Source organism: Pelodiscus sinensis, chromosome 2 (genome assembly GCF_052426305.1).
Source record: "Pelodiscus sinensis isolate ZL-2025 chromosome 2, ASM5242630v1, whole genome shotgun sequence".
Classification (NCBI taxonomy): domain Eukaryota; kingdom Metazoa; phylum Chordata; order Testudines; family Trionychidae; genus Pelodiscus; species Pelodiscus sinensis.
In genome coordinates this window covers 186,297,797-186,314,549 of record NC_143053.1, presented here as the reverse complement: position 1 = coordinate 186,314,549, position 16,753 = coordinate 186,297,797, and the positions used below count along the sequence as shown (strand labels likewise).

General features: G+C 45.5%; 1 protein-coding gene across 1 annotated transcript in view; it reads right to left on the bottom strand.

The window, feature by feature from the left end:
- Positions 1–8,307, bottom strand: part of DYNC1LI1 (dynein cytoplasmic 1 light intermediate chain 1) — a 46,075-nt gene extending 37,768 nt beyond the window's left edge. The window contains exons 1-2 of the mRNA XM_075921971.2: positions 8,072–8,307; positions 7,771–7,844 (exon numbers count right to left, since the gene is read on the bottom strand). Of these exons, the coding sequence (XP_075778086.2) occupies positions 7,771–7,844; positions 8,072–8,217 (220 nt within the window). The 5' untranslated portion in view covers positions 8,218–8,307. The remainder of the gene's footprint in view (positions 1–7,770; positions 7,845–8,071) is intronic.
- Positions 8,308–16,753: the final 8,446 nt, after the last annotated feature.

The window sequence follows — 16,753 nt, the reverse complement described above, 5'->3', positions numbered from 1 at the left end:
TTAGTTTGTCTCAAAAAGTTCAGATTCTAAAGCCAAGGTCTGGCAGCAAATGCAGGAAAGACTACACTTAACATTCCTTACAAAAAATGAGCACAGTGTTTTTAAAAGCCTTTTAGGGCTATGTATGCTTATTAAAGAAACCAAAAATGATATCTATGCCACATGCCCTGGGTATGCCTGAAGAAAAGGGATACTGGAACAGTATTATAAGAATTATAAAAATGGAAGCACAAATCTCTATCTTGAGCTTCACATTGTGAACTAAAACTATTTTCAAGAATAAATAAAATATAACACTACCCAGTTGTGAAACAATAAAGAAGTTATTTACATCTCTACAGCCTATAGTCAGCAACACAATGGAGTTCAGATAAAAAACACATGCCACTGAAAAAGGCCTATCACAAAACACAAAGTTAATGAACCAAATTTAGTCTTTCATTAACTACTTGTAAAAAGACTAAGAACAAAATCCATAATTCTGATCAATCTTGAGTAGAGATGTAAATTATTAGGCGAGCAATTGACTACACAGTAAACCTAGGCTTATCGAGTAGTCGAGTCACTACTCAACTACTCGTTTCTCCCTGACGAAGCAGGAGATGGTGCTGGGCAGTTGGGGGGCAGGAGGGAGCTGTCTTCAAAGCTGGTTCCCCCCAGCACCATCTGCAGGGGGAGGCAGATGTGCAGCAGTCTGGGACCCAGCAGAAGCTGGGACTGTTTAATCCTGGCTCACACCGGATCCTGGACCACAGCACCTCTGCATTTTAAATGTAAGAGGAGCCAGGCTACCTGCGTGCGCAGTTCCTACTACATTTAAATTGCAGAGCTGCAGTAGGGCTCCTTATGGACTAATTGTGTACTCACTACAATTTGTATCAACTACACGATTAATCAATTACCCGCTTGTTAATATCGTTAATCTTGAGCACTTCTGTAAAAACCATCTCCCTATCATCTAAGTTGTGAATATATGTTACACAGAACCTAAATGTAATTTAACAAGTTAAAAGCCTGTTAACCGATAAATATTAGTCTTACTATGATTATATTGTGGTTAATGTTTAAAACAGATTGGTAAAATAATTTCATGACATTTTACATCCCTACTTGTGCTGTCATTCCCTCAGCCCAGCTGCACTCCGTGCTTTCACATCTGAGCATACAGTGTGCATTAACAAATCTGTCTCTTCTCTATCCACATACCTCTCTCCACTCAGTGACAAGAGCCAGGGCAGGACAAACTAAGCTAACCTCATATGCTGATGGCTCTGAAGCCAGGAATAGGGTGGTTCGATCACACTGTGCTCTAAGGCAATCAACAGTGGCTCCCAGGACTTGGTTCCTGACACTGCACCAGAAGCCAGCACAGGGACCCCAGGCCAGGCACATCTCCTCCCTCGAGAACAGCTGCTGCCTCCACCTGCACTAGCCCCCTAAAACTCCTCACTCACCCAAAGAGACTCTGCCAAGACCCTGTCCAGACACTTCTCATGAGGCTGGATACTCAGGACACTGGCTACCAGAGGCTGCTGCCGCCAGGTGCAGTGGGTGGAACTGGACACTAAGTCAGGCAGCTGCTGCTACTGCTACTCAGGGTGTCTCATTGCCTCCTATTACATCCTATTTGTTTTGCTTTTTTAAAAAAGTGAAGCTTAAAAATGTACAGAAACCAATTAAATCAAGATAGTACCAAGAGAGTGAGATCAATGATCAATAGTACTAGAAGTGTGCTATGAAGCAACAGCTCAAAACAATCCATGGATAAAGAGTGATCAGAACAGGTGTGCAGAGTTGTATTCATCTGTTTAATTAGGAAAATTTATGATAAGATGATGATGGACAGCAAACGTTTAAGGCCAGGAAAGTAGATTTTGTAGCTTGGACTGGTATATTCTCGTAATAGTTTTGCAAAATTAGACTAGACTGCTGAAGCTCAATGCTGCTCACTAGGTCATCTGGAAATAATCCCATGACAGGAAACAGAATTTGCTGAAGGAGAAGATTTAGTAAAGCAGTGACCATTCCCTTTCCCTCCCCACTATGATAACAGAAGAGTGTAAATAGTTAAGTTAGATATATTCTTTGCTGAAGACACTGGAAAGTAGGTTTCAGATTCTTCCCCTCCTTTTTACAGACTTCCTAGTATCCATTCCTCAGGAGCATGGCCTCACTCTCAAAAGACTCACATGGTTAGTTATGTGAAGTGAGATACTTGGGGTGCAGATAAAATATGGAGGCAACAGGGCAAACACAAAAATACTGATTCTTAAGACTGTTCACTTAAACCCCCTGAATAGCAAGTAGAGTTAAATGCAGAGATAAGGGGGAAACTAGATTCAGTTTAAACACCAGAACAAGTATCTCTCTCACTACACCTGTACCTTCAATACTAAAGTAAGCAGAGGGGAAGCCAAACTAAACAGCCACTCCTCTAGATGATTTCAAAAAGCAGATATTGAGCTATCAGTGTCTTATGGTATGCCGTAATCTTTGATCTCTGGTTCAATTTCCACATTCCCACTTTTGCTAATTATACGTATTGGGCAGAATGTTGCCAATAGATAATATGATGAAGATCAAAAAGAATGATCACCAGACCTTCAAAGTCTTACTTAAATGCAGACAGATACAATTACTGTCATGTTCTATTTTATAGACCATTCTAAAATTTCCACATGGAAGTGTTTAAGCAGCTGAGGACTTATGTAACCATCAAGATCATTCAGCATTACACAAAATGATACTGAAACTGCTACTTGCAGAACATAACACATCAGAGCCGAAAGGCTTCCCATGAAAATAACTTCAAGTGAACCTGATGACAGTACTTGCTGGACCTAGAGCCAGTTGAACCCACTTAATTTACAACAGCATTTCCTAGTTTAAAGAATGAGTAGGGTCCTACCAAATTCACAGCTATGAAAAATGTGTCATTGATTATAATATCTAGTCTTTTCTGTGCTTTTATCCTATACTATACAAATTTCATGGGGTTGGGGGGAATCAGAATTTCTCGAATTGGGGGTCCTGACCTAAAACAGTCTGAGGGATCATCAGGTTATTTTAGGGGGTACTTTTGCCATTCTTACTTCTGAGCTGTCTACACAACTAGGCTCCTGAAGAGCAGCAGCTATTGGTTGGGCACCCAGCTCTGAAGGAAGCCCTTTACCAGCAGCAGCACAGAAGTAAGGGTGGCAATACCATACCATGCCATCCTTACTTTAGCGCTGCTGGTGGTAACGGCTCTGCCTCCAGAGCTGGGCTCCTGACTAGCAGCTGCCCAGCTCTGAAAGCAGCACTGCCTCCAGCAGAAATAAGGGTAGCAGTACAGCAACACCTCTTACAATAACCTTGCTCTTAGTCAACTATTTTTGGAGTCAGGAACCCTACAATTAGAACACTGTGCAGTTTCAGATTTAAATAGCTGAAATCATGAAATTCATTACTTTAAAATTCTTATAACCATGAAATTAATAACAATGAACTATGATTGTGCACTAAATGTGACAAGCACTGCCGCCATACAAGATAAAACTTCAGCTCACAGATCAGCCTCACATTTTGAAGTTAGCATTGGACATTATGATATGAAGGGGCAGCCTTAGCCATTCTGCTAAACAGGGAATGTGTGTTCTGTACCCACTCCTTGTAACTGAGGATGATCAAAAATAAGCTGGCCAGTAATAAGTGGAGAAAAAACTGTCTGTCCAACTGTAAGTGGAGTGTAAAAAAAAACCCCTCAATCCTGCCCCCCTGCTGCACAGCAATTGAGCATCCTCTGGCATCCAGGGCAACTGCATTTTGTACCTGCCCTTAGAACTACTTCTAGCAATATGAGGAGGCACAAAGTGTTACAACAGTCCCAGAACACGCATGTTTACAAGGTATTTTCTGTGTATGGATAAACTGAAGAAATTCTGTCCAAAAAGTGTTGCTCCGTTGATACACCTTTAACTCCTCAATGATTTTTTAGATTAAGGCATTTGATGGGTAAAATACTGTCAAAAGTGTCAAAATAAACAAATATATAAAACACTAATTTGTAAGAATAGTAAAATGGTAACAAAAGAGCAAGACTTTATGGTCTTTAGAGTTAGCCTTAGAATCTTATGCCTCATTACAAAAAATAAGTTGCTTAACTGAGTTACTTTAATTCAGAAAAATGTGAAGCCCAATGATGTTCTAATTTTTTTTTAAATGATAGCATAATGCAATCAAAAAGTTAGGCCATCACCTGCAGCAGGGCATTCTTGCTGGAATATTGACACTGTTTGACTGGTGAAATAAGAGGTCAGACATATTACTGTATTAATGAATTGCCAAACCTAAGTTCTTCAAAGTCTTTCCTCAAGGTGTCTTAAATTAACATAATATACAAATATTGCAAGAAGGTATATCTGTGTTGGTCCCACGATATCCCAGACAAGACAAATATTTTATTAGACCAACTTCTGTTGGTGAAAGGGACAAGCTTTTGAGCTTATGCAGACCTCAGAATTTGAAAAGACATTACCCCATGCAGCCCATTGAGGTTCTATGTATGACCTGAGACACATTTTATTTACGGTTGCCCATTCATGGAGCTGCTGGATTCCGCTGGTTTGCACCTGTGTATATTATTTTTACCTATCAGTATTACTAAAGACACGCACTTAAAGCAAGGGCATAGAGCGGTGTATGCACTATTTGCACACAACATTGACTATGAGACAGACTTGTGTGCTTCTTCTGCATCCAACTTGTTACAGTTCAATTGGCACACCTTGCAAATTTTAGATATGCAAGTTCAGTTAGCAAAACTGAAATCCTGTGAAATCATCTTGGTCACATCTTGCAGCCCACTGAAATGGAAGGCCACTCACGCAGCACATTCACTAGCCTAGTTTTGCCCATTGCTGTTCTATGCAAATAAAAAAACCCTATACCAGATTCTCTACAGAATTTAAATCAATGCCGAAAATTAAGTTTCTAGCCCTTCTGGTAGCAAACCAGAACTATACATTTGGGCTATGTCTACACTGGCCCCTTTTCCGGAAGGGGCATGTTAATTTCAGCGATCGTAATAGGGAAATCCGCGGGGATTTAAATATCCCCCGCGGCATTTAAATAAAAATGTCCGCCACTTTTTTCCGGCTTTTAGAAAAGCCGGAAAAGAGCGTCTACACTGGCCCCGATCCTCCGGAAAAAGCGCCCTTTTCCGGAGGATCTTATTCCTACTTCAAAGGGCGCTTTTTCCGGAGGATCGGGGCCAGTGTAGACGCTCTTTTCCGGCTTTTCTAAAAGCCGGAAAAAAGCGGCGGACATTTTTATTTAAATGCCGCGGGGGATATTTAAATCCCCCGCGGATTTTCCTATTACGATCGCTGAAATTAACATGCCCCTTCCGGAAAAGGGGCCAGTGTAGACGTAGCCGAGAAGTTAAAGCCAGTTACCTTTGCTATTATGACTCTGAAGACAGAGCAGCCCCAGGTCTCTGCTACTACTGCTTGTTCAGAACTTTTCCACCAAGCAGCAGAATAAAACAACAAGACTTGCCAGGTTTATGAGTGCTATTCAGAAGTCTTCAGGAAACAGAAAAGCTGACAAGAATCATGCTGGGACTAATCAAAGTAATAAGCAGCAACAAGAGCTGGCACTAAGTTATTTATAGATGGAGAGGTCTCAGAAGTAGTTGGGGAAATGTAGAGTAATAAAGACCTTGTCAACTCACTCCCTATTCACTATGACCAGGAAGCTGTGGAAGAGGAAGAGAGAACTTCTTTTCCCTTGAAGGGGAAAGGAGAACAGCTATAGTTAGATATAATATATGGAGTCCCAGTCATGAGACAGAATCTAGATATAACACAGCATTCGAGGGTAGCAGAATGCATTCTCACTAGATCTAGATCTACCCAATGGTTTTAACACCGTCATATTTATTAACTGCTTCTAGCTTCCTGATTATTAGTAGCTTTCTTAATGTCCTGTGTATGAATTAACTTTTTCAGAATTATCTGTAGTTTTACAAATCCAGAAGCTTTACTTTGTATTACAGCCCACAATGAATCATCCTTGTTGCATTAAGTCAGTTTCCCCAGCCCTATGTAATGGTATTTTAGCTAGTATGTGCAAGAAATTGAGCCCTATGGGACAGCATGTAAGCAGTTAAAAAAAATACAAGTAGAATTAAACTCTGGGCACCGTAACAGACAATAAGTATCTCATTTAAATTAAAACAGAGAATCATAGTGTCTGGTATTCCATGATGTCTTTAAAAGTTTAAAGGATGGTCAATATGATTGAACCTGGCAGCCAGGACGACACCTGGAAATAAATTCCCCAGTCCAACATGAATAAGTCAACCCACTTAGTTTTCAAAAAATGCTTACAATAAAAACAAATTCTAATATCTACCCACTTCAGGCATCTCATACATGAAAACATGAAACAAAACAATCTAGCTAGGAACTGGAGGCAGATAAAAAGGACTATCGCTCTCAGTATGCTGCTTCATAATAAAAAAAATGTTTAAAAATTAATGAGACCCACACCAGTTTCACTACAGCATCACCTCACCCTTAGCATGGCATTGTCATCTATAATGGCTATCTTGAGTCCACAACTGAATTTATACACAGATGGAAAAAAAAAAAGATATTATTTATTCATAAATAAATCAAATCTCAATCACTCTCTTAAGGGTCATTAACCAATAGCTAAGCATGACAAACTCTCCACACAAACCTTCACTGGAGACTACAAGCACTGCCTCTTCCAGGATCTTGAGACATGGTTTCATAATACTAATACATATCCCTTTGCAGAGCTTTGTGTTGGAAGAGAAGAGAGTCGATAAATTCATCAACCCCTAAGACTTAAATTGTTCTTGGCTCTGTTTAATAGCTTTTCTGTCAATAAGTTTAATCTGTCCCTTCCCACCCACAATAAGTTTTCTGAATGTGCATTCATGCAAAATACTTTACCTTTACAGCTTGTAGTTCTTCCCCACCCTCCACAATAACTCTGATCATCCTCATGCCACAAAGTGCCATCCCCTCTCTGGTAAGCACAGTCACAAACAAGACAGGATTTAGCCACTACCACTGGCTGGAGTAGCAAAACACAAAGAAAATCAGCGGCAGTGATGCCGTGGCGCTGCTGCTGCACAACAAATGATAACGCCACTGACAAGCCCCTTATGCGGGGGCCAGGACCCCTAAACAGCCTCTACGGCGTCCTCCCAGCTCACAAGGAATAGCAGCCGCTGACACTGCGGGGGCTCTGGATGCAGACACAGGTCAACAGCTGTGCTGGGGGCCTGAATCAGGGAGATGCTGAGGGAGCCATAGGTGCTAGAAGTAGGGGTGCTGCAGCACAACCAGGTTTGCAGTGGTTTCCATTATATGCAGAGTTTACAGTTTGATTCAATGGCTCTCAGCATCCCCCCTGTACAAATTGTTCCAGCACCTCTTGGGGGGGGGAGACAGAACCTTCTTCCAGACACGCTGAAACCCGCCTTAGCCAGAGGGAGGCAGATGGCGAGCACCCCCACCCAAAGCCACCAAGCAGCGGGGCGGCCGCAGTTCCCAACGGGAGGGTGGGAGCGGCACTACCAGACGGGAGGTTCGCCCTGCCCCGCCCAACCAAGAGCAGAGCAGCAGCGCCGTGGGGCGCTAACCCAACCCCAGCCACTCCTGCCCACAACTGGGGCAACGGGGGGGGGGGGGGGCGCTCGGCGGCCGCCGCCCCGGCGCGAGATGCCCGGTCCCCGCGGGGCAGGTGACTCACCCAGCAGCAGGACGTTCTTCCCCGAAGGCAGTTTAGACCGGGAGCGCGTGGACACCTCGCTGAGGATACAGGACCTGAGGGGAGACAGAGCCGGCTCAGGCAGGGGCCAGGCCCGCGGCCGCACGAGCAGCGCCCCCCCCCCGCAGCGCGCAGGGATGGGCGATGGCTGCTGTCACTGACAAGAGCAGCCCCCCCCCCCAACTTGGCCGCACAGGGAACCCCGCCAGGGGGCCCCCCCACCCCGCTCCGGGCGGGGCCGCTAGGCGGTAACGGGCGGCGGCCCGGCGAGGTGGGCGGTTACCAGAGGTTCTGCCCATCGTCCTCCTCGCCCCCCGCCCGCAGCTCCGCGTTGTTGTTGCTGCCGGTGAAGCCGCCGGCCGGGCCGCCCCCCGCGCCGAGCCCCGGCGAGGAGGAACCGAAGGAGCCGGCTCGCGCCGCCGTCGCCATCTTCCGTGCGCTCCCTCCCGTCCGCCTCAATGGGAGGGAGGGAGACAGCGCGAGCGGGAGGCGGCGCGGCCCGGCTGACAGGTACCCGGATGTTGGGAGCTCAGAAGGGGGCGGGGCGCGGAGCGGGCGGGGCCGCCACTCGCCCGTGGGGCACAGACAGCGCGTGAGGCTCGCTCGCTCGTGGACCCCCCCCCTCCCCGTGGGCTCCCAGTCACGCGCCCCGTAGAACGCACCGAAACGCACCCACGTGCCTCCGGGACCATGGGGGAGAGGGGGGGATTTTTACAGTCCCCAAGGCACATGGGCACCCACCCCACCCAGCATCCCCATCACACCTAGGATGACCAGTTCGGAAAATTGGGAGCGGGAGGAGGGTCAGGGTCGATATATAACTCAAAGCCCCAAATATCAGGATTGTCTGTATAACATGGGGTCATCTGGGCACCTTAGCCACACATAGGCTGTCACCCACCCTCCCTGGGAGAGATTTTTTTTGGAGGGGGGGGAAGGTCTGGGGACAAGACAATTCCCTTCTATCACAAGTCCCCTGAGTGAGGTATTGTGAAGCAACTCAAGAAGACAGCCATGGGAGAAGGGAGCTACCAACAAAAGAAGAGAGCTCTAGAACCCCAACCCCTTCCCCTTCAAACCATAGTCCCTGATCGCATCCCACTGAAAGGGATGTTTTGTATTGGTGTGCTTTCATCTGTGTATTAAACTATGGAATTTAGAGTGATTGTCGTTGCTATTTACTGTGTACCAGTTGCTACACATTCTTCAATTATATAACAGTGTCTGTCTTGAGGAAAAAACATTTCAACAATGACAAAGTCTGTGAAGGATGTAAAACATACAATTTTTAAAATAAGGTCTCCCTTGCTTGTCCACTGTTTATCCACTATGATAGCACTCAAAAGAGCTTTAGGGTTTGGGAAGGGGATGCAGACTCTGGGCTGGGGCTGAGAGATTCAGTGCAGGAGAGGGTTCTGGGCTGAGACTGTATAGAGTGTTCCCAGTAGGTGAAAACATGCCCCTGGGGGCATGTGGCTCTGTGCACTGCCCCTGTCTGCAGGCATAGCTCCCACAAGTCCCACATTTCTGCCTAATGGGAGCTGTGGGGGCAGTGATTCCAGGCAGGAGCAGCTTGTGGAGACCCTTCACCAGTGGCTGTGGGACATGATGGTCATTTCTGGGAGTGGTATGTGGCTACAGCAGGCAGGGAGCCTGTCTTAGCAGCAACCCTGCTTGAACCACCAGAGATCATGGTTAACGGGAAAATCTCCAGGATTGACCACTCAATCACAGTTGACCAGTTAGTGACCACTGCTGTACACTGACAGGTGTAGTAAAGTTAATCCACCTCCATGACAGTCAATAGCTATGGGTATGTCTACACTACCCTCCTAGTTCGAACTAGGAGGGTAATGTAGGCATACCGCACTTGCAAATGAAGCCCGGGATTTGAATTTCCCGGGCTTCATTTGCATAAGCGGGGAGCCGCCATTTTTAAAACCCCGCTGGTTCGAACCCCGTGCAGCGCGGCTACACGGGGCACGAACTAGGTAGTTCGAACTAGGCTTCCTAGTTCGAACTACCGTTACTCCTCATTTCACGAGGAGTAATGGTAGTTCGAACTAGGAAGCCTAGTTCGAACTACCTAGTTCGTGCCCCGTGTAGCCGCGCTGCACGGGGTTCGAACCAGCGGGGTTTTAAAAATGGCGGCTCCCCGCTTATGCAAATGAAGCCCGGGAAATTCAAATCCCGGGCTTCATTTGCAAGTGCGGTATGCCTACATTACCCCGCTAGTTCGAACTAGCGGGGTAGTGTAGACATACCCTATGTTAGTAGGAGAAGCCCTTGCACTGATATAGCATTGTCTACACTAGAGCTTAGATCATATAACTATGTCACTCAGGGATATAGATTTTTCACACCTGGAGCAACATAGTTATACCAAAGTAATTCCATATTGTAAAACTGCCCAGAGAGAAACAGGAGGCAGAGAATAGGCAAAAAGAAGCAGCATGACCTTAAATGAAAGTCTTCAGAGAAAAAGCTAATGGGAGAGGTTGCTGGCTGGAAAGAGGCTTGGCACTATAAACTAAAAAGCTCTCCTGATGTTGCATTCTTACTGTCTACAAGGAAAAAAGACTTTGTGTACATCCTTTTTAAATGAACTGCATTGCATCAAATAACTACCTAATTCAATCATCAATTTCTCCTAACAGAAATAACCCACAAATTCTAAATATTGGTTAGATGTTTGATTTGCAGGGGGAAAGAATCTCGTTTAATAAATATCTCTATCTGCAGCTTTGAGAATATTGTTCTATTCTGTATGGCTGTGTCTACATTGGCCCCTATTCCGTAATAGGGATGCAAATGTAGCACTTTGGAATAGGCAAATCCGCGGGGGATTTAAATATCCCCCGTGGCATTTGCATTAACATGGCTGCCGCTTTTTTCCGGCTTGTAGATAAGCCGGAGAAAAGCGCCAGTCTGGATGCAATCCTCCGGAAAATAAGCTCTTTTCCGGAGGATCTCTTATTCCTACTTTCAGGAATAAGTCCCCAGCTGATCCTGGGTTCTGGGGAAATGGTGCGCGGAGCCCGGGGTCAGCTGAAGAGTCCCCAGCTGACCCAGGCTCTGTGTGGCATTTCAAAGCAACAGCACCAGATGGAGCCCAGGTCAGTGGGGGACTTTGAGTTCCCTGCTGACCCCAAGCTCCATGAGGGCGCTTCTGATGGGGACTCTTGTACATTTCCAAGCTAGTACCCACCTGCAGCCTGGAGTCATAAGAACATAAGAACAGCCATACTGGGTCAGACCAAAGGTTCATCTAGCCCAGTATCCTGTCTGCCAATGGGCTAGTATCCATCTAGCCCAGTATCCAGTGGCCAATACCAGATGCCCCAGAGGGAGGGATCACAACAGGTAATCCTCATGTGATCCCTCCCCTGTCAACTACCTCCAGAGAAACAGAGGTTAGGGATACCAAAGCAATTGATGGACCTAACCTCCATGAATCTATCTAGCTCTTTTTTGAATTCTGTTAAAATTCTAGCCTTCACTGAAGGCATCAAACTCAGCGGGACTTCTTGCTGGTCCCAGGCTTCACATGGAGTTCCTCGTTCCTTTTGTACATTTCAAAGGAGGAATGCAGCAGTGTCTATCAACTACTTGACTAGTAAATTACTCGATATGTAACATCCTTACCCCACAGGGAGGGGGGGGAAGTGGGTGGCTACACAGTCACCCCACGCACCCCATCCCCAGGGGCACTGGGAGAGGGAGTAGGGCATGCCATTCAGCCCATCCCCAGAGCACTGGGGGAGGGAGGAGGGCACTAGGGGCAGTAATACTCTGCCCCCAGTATGCCTACAGCAGGCCTTCTGGGGGCAGGGTGTGGGCAGGGCCGTGCATGGTAGTTTGGGAGGGTAAAGCCTTCCCCTACTCATGCTGGGCCCAGGTTATGTATAACTTCAAAAATAAGGATTGAGAATATGAACTTGATTAAAAATCCTATGGGAAGTCAGTGTAGAGAGCAGAGGACAGGTTTGATATGTTCATGGTAGTCTATGTTGCTGAGGAGATGTGTTGCGGAGCTTTAAAGGAGTTGGCATTTCCTATGCATGGGTATCTTCAAACCCAGGCATAGACTAAATCTATGTAAATACTGTCTCCTAGGACAGAGGTGGGCAATAATTTTGGATGGGCCACTCCAAGAATTTGGTAAGTGGTTAAGGGCCCCAATCTTCCATGATATTAATGAGGGAGGTGTGGGGTTTGGGATGGAGGTGAAGTGCAGAAGGGAGCTTGGAGTAAGGGGTTGGGGTTCAGGAAAGAGTATGGGTGAAGAAGGAGGTTGTGACCTCGGGCAGGGGATTAGGGTACAGGAGAGACTTTAAGTGCAGGAGAGGATGTAATGAAAAAAGAATCCCTGTAGAAAAAAGCTGTAGAGAGATACTCCTGTTTCTCTGCTCCCCTATTTTCACATAGGCCAATATTCCTTTCTGAAAAAAAATATATCTGGTGACAGCTGAGCTGACAAATCCCATTCACTGTAAAAGAAACAGTCACCTGCTTCCTCTCCCCTCTCCTTTTCACTCATCATGGACTATTTTTAAGGTACTTTTACTCTTTCGCCCACTTGTAATGGAGGATCTTGTAATGGAGGATGTCTCCTGAGAGAGACATTTACAATACCCCTCATCATTTTCTAAAATCTCACTTGTTCATCTTGTCTCAGCCTGACAGCCTTGATGACAGCTGTTTGGCATAACTGCTTCATCCTTCCACACAGGCACACATCCAACTATTTTTTTTCTTCCTCAGGAGCTGCAGAGGAGAAAGGGAGAAGGGAAATGCTTGGTCACTGTACAATGTTAAGAGACAGTGTGAAATCTGGCCTAGAGAGAAATAGTGATACAATCAAGCCCACGTTTATGATTTCACTTTGATAGAGTATCTGTGACCAGGCAAGATTCATAGACACAAAGTTGCCTGTGCTCCCGACAGCTGTTCAGCGTGAAGGAGAAGCAAAACTGGAAAAAGCTGCAGTGGGGGTAGAGCAGCTACATGAAGAGGAAGAACAACTACTTAGATTTTTCCTTCTCTACTCTTTTTCTACTCTATTTTTTTTAAAGTCTTATGTGCGGCAATGAAGGGAATGCAGCATGGGAACAACCTTTCTATATAGCTTGTTGCCCTAAGAAAATTGCAAAAGGACACTGAACATAATGCTGGTCTAACCAATGTAAAGACCGTGGGCTTGATTCTGGGCTGCCTCATTGCTTGTGTAGTCATTTACCCTGTGCAAGATGAGTCTGATCGCTTGTCTAGATGCAGAGCTGCTTCAGTTTCACCACAATTACGCTGGTCTCACAGATTTAGTTAAACCAATGCAACTTTTGTGTAGACAATCCCTAAATCTCTACCATTTTAATCTGATAAAGTTTTATATCTATTCTGCACAGATGTAGATTACTAAAGAAGGTTCAAGATGGTAGAGAATCAGTGTCCTCATGTACATGGATGGTGAGTTATATGAGTTTCTCCCCTGGTCCCGTCTGCTGCTTCTGTTTGTTCCCCCCAGTGCATCCTCCAACCCAGCTTGCTATTCATGGGCAATTTAAAATGGCCAGGAGTCACCTGCCACCACCACAGGAAGCACTGCAAGGCTAGAGTGGCTTCCTGCCCACTCACTTTGCTCAGCTGCTAGCATTTTGCTGTGCCTATGACCCCAGGGTCTCCATGTGGTGGTCCCATTCTAAGCACCCCTGTGGCCAGTGAGAGCTGCTGGGACAGTGCCTGTGGGCAGCAGCCCAGGGAGACTCCCTAGCCCTCCACCGAGGAGCTGTTACCTGGGGCACCCTTCTCTGGCAAGCGCCACACTCTTCCTCCTCTCCCCATACCCTTTCTCCTCTCCTGCCCCCAGGCTCCCACCCAGAGCCTGCACCCTCACCCATCCTGCACCCCCACTCCCTGCCTCAGCCCAGAGCCTGCACCCAGCACCCAGGCTCCATCCAGGAGCCTGCACTCCAGACATTGTCCAACACCCATATTGCCTCCCAGAGCCCAACCCCTCACTTCCTCCTGCACCTAACATTCCTCCTGGAGCCTGCATTCTGCACTTCCTCCAACACCCCAAGTCACCACTCCAGCCCAGAGACTGTACCCCAGACCCACTCCCTCCCAAAGTCTAACCCCCCTCCTGCACCACAATCCCCTGCTCCAGCCCAGAGCCTGTACCCAGCACCCAAACTCCCTCCTAGAGCCTGACCTTTCATTCTTCTGCATCCAAACTCCCTCTGAGAGCCTGATTCTGATACCCCGTCCTGCACTCCAATACCAGCTCAGAGCTTGCAGCCAGCTCAGGCCATTTTTGGCACTACCACAATTTTTGCAAACCTGCCATCGCTGCTTATCTACAATAAGAAGTAGCACCATTTCAGCCATTAGTTGTTAGCAATCACTTTAGTTGAACCAGTGCTAACCAGAGGTTAGTTGTAAATGTAGATAAATGCTAAGCTGTTTGCTGAAATGGTGCTATTTCCTACTGTAGACAAAGTCTACATTCCCTTCTGCACTCTACAAGCCTTGCTGGAGGTATCACAAGGTGCAGAACCTGACAGGGAGACAACTGTATAGTTCTGAACAAGTTATGCTCTTGCTACCATTGCTAAAGAGGGGATAGGCAGGAGCAGAGAGAGTCTGATACTGTGCATACTAGTTGAAGATCCTCAGATAAGGGATATTGAGTTTTTGTGTAGCTACCAAATCATTTTTAATTTGTTATGTAGTTCGTTAACTATTCTTTCAAGCAGCTTCTGTATCAAATCACTGGAGGATAAGGGCTCCAGAGGAGATCCTGACAATTAAAGGCTGGTAAGCCTGACTTTAGTACCAGACAAACTGACTGAAACTGTAGTAAAGAACAAAATTGTCAGACACATAGATTAATTTGATTTATTGGGGAAGAGTCTACAAGGTTTTTGCAAAGGGAAATCATGCCTCACCAATCTACTATAATCCTTTGAGGGGGTTAACGAGCACATGGCTGAGTTGTCATGGGATAAGAGGGAAGGTCCTTTTAAGGATTGGTAACTGGTTAAAAAACTAGAAAACAAAGAATGGCAATAAATGGTAAGTTTTCAGAATTGAGAGAGGTAAATAGTGGTGTTCTGTGGATCTGTACTGGGACCAATAATATTCAACATAGGGATGTTAAATTTAGATGAATTGGTTAATCAATAAGGGCGCCTGTTGCTACACTCCAAAGGTGAAAGCACTGTGGTGAGCACGGGGCCAGTGGGGGACTTAATCAGTCCCCTGCTGGCCCCATGCTCTCCGTGACATTTCAAAGCAATAATGCCTGCTGACCCCGGGCTCCACATGGCGCTGTCGCTTTGAAGCACCCCCTCCTCTTCGCCCCTCCCTTTGCTGTCTCTTTCTGATAGAGGCAGCAAGGAGGGGGGAGGCAACTAGTTAACTAGTGTGTGAACTATCCAATAAGCATTTGCTTATCGGATAGTCAAGTTGTCGTTCACATCCCTAGTTCAATATATTAATAAATGACTGGAAAAAGGAGTAAACAGTGAGTTGGCAAAATTTGCAGATGATACAAAATTAGTCAAGATAGTTAAATTCAAAGCAGACTGTGAAGAACTTCAAAAGGATCTCACAAAACTGGGTGACTGGGTAACAAAATGGCAGATGAAAGTCAGTGTTGAAAAATGCAGAATAATGCAGATTGGGAAACATAATCCTAACTATACATATAAAATGATAGGGTCTAAATTTGTTACCATTCAAGAAAGGGATCTTGGAGTCATTGTAGACAATTCTTTGAAAACATCCACTCAATGTGCAGCAGCAGTCAGAAAAGCAAACAGAATGTTGGGAGTCATTACGAAAGTGATAGATAATAAAACAGAAAATATCATATTGCTGCTATATAAGTCCATGATATGTCCACACTCGAATACTGTATGCAGAGGTGGTCACCCCATCTCAAAAAAGATACATTGGAACTGGAAAAGGTTTACAAAAGGACAATAAAAATGAAAAAATGATTAGGGGTATGGAATGGCTGCCAAATGAGGTGAGATTAATTAAACTGGGACTTTTCAGCTTGGAAAAGAGATGATTAAGGGGGGATATATTAGACATCTATAAAGTCATGACTGGTATGCAGAAAGTAAACAAGGAAGTGTTAATTATTCTTTCTTGTAACACAAGAATTAGGGGTCACCAAATGAAATTAATAGGCAAGATTAAGACAAACAGCAGGAAGCATTTTTTTTATACAACACGGAGTCAACCTGTGGAACTCCTTGCCAGAGGACATTGTGAAGGCCAAGACTATAACAGGGTTAAAAAAGGAACGAGATAAGTTCATGGAGGATAGGTTCACCAATAGCTATTAGCCAGGATGGGCAGGGATGGTGTCCCCAGTCTCTGTTTGTCAGAAACTGGAAATAGGCTACAGGGGACAGATCATTTGGTGATTACCTGTTTGGTTCATTCCCTTTGAGGCACTTGGCATTGACTATTGTCAGAAGACAGGATACTGGAGTATATGGACCTTTGGTCTGACCCAGTATGGCCGTTATTATATTGTTATGTCTAGGGCTCGACAAATCCCTCTATCTACTCACCCGGGGCGAGTAGATTACAGCCAGTCGCCCTGTTGCCAGTGGTGAACGCATGCACAGTGCGGGTCTAGCGCATGTGCTGTGCGGGGCTGGCGAGTGGATTTTGCCATGGTTTGTCAAGCCCTGGTTATGTCCTTTCATTACTTTGCACCCATTTGCACATTTAGGGCCCATCACAGGCCGCTGCTATTTAAGAACTTTCTCTGAATTGCTATTGTATGAAATCCAAAAAATAATGAATCAGATTCTCTGTATATATACACTGCTAATGGCCAGATATGATATAATTGTCAAAGAGTTTCCTAGGCCATTTTTCTCATAAGCCTATATAAGTGAATTGTAATAATTCAATTAAATTTAAAAGGTCCATTTTGGGCTCT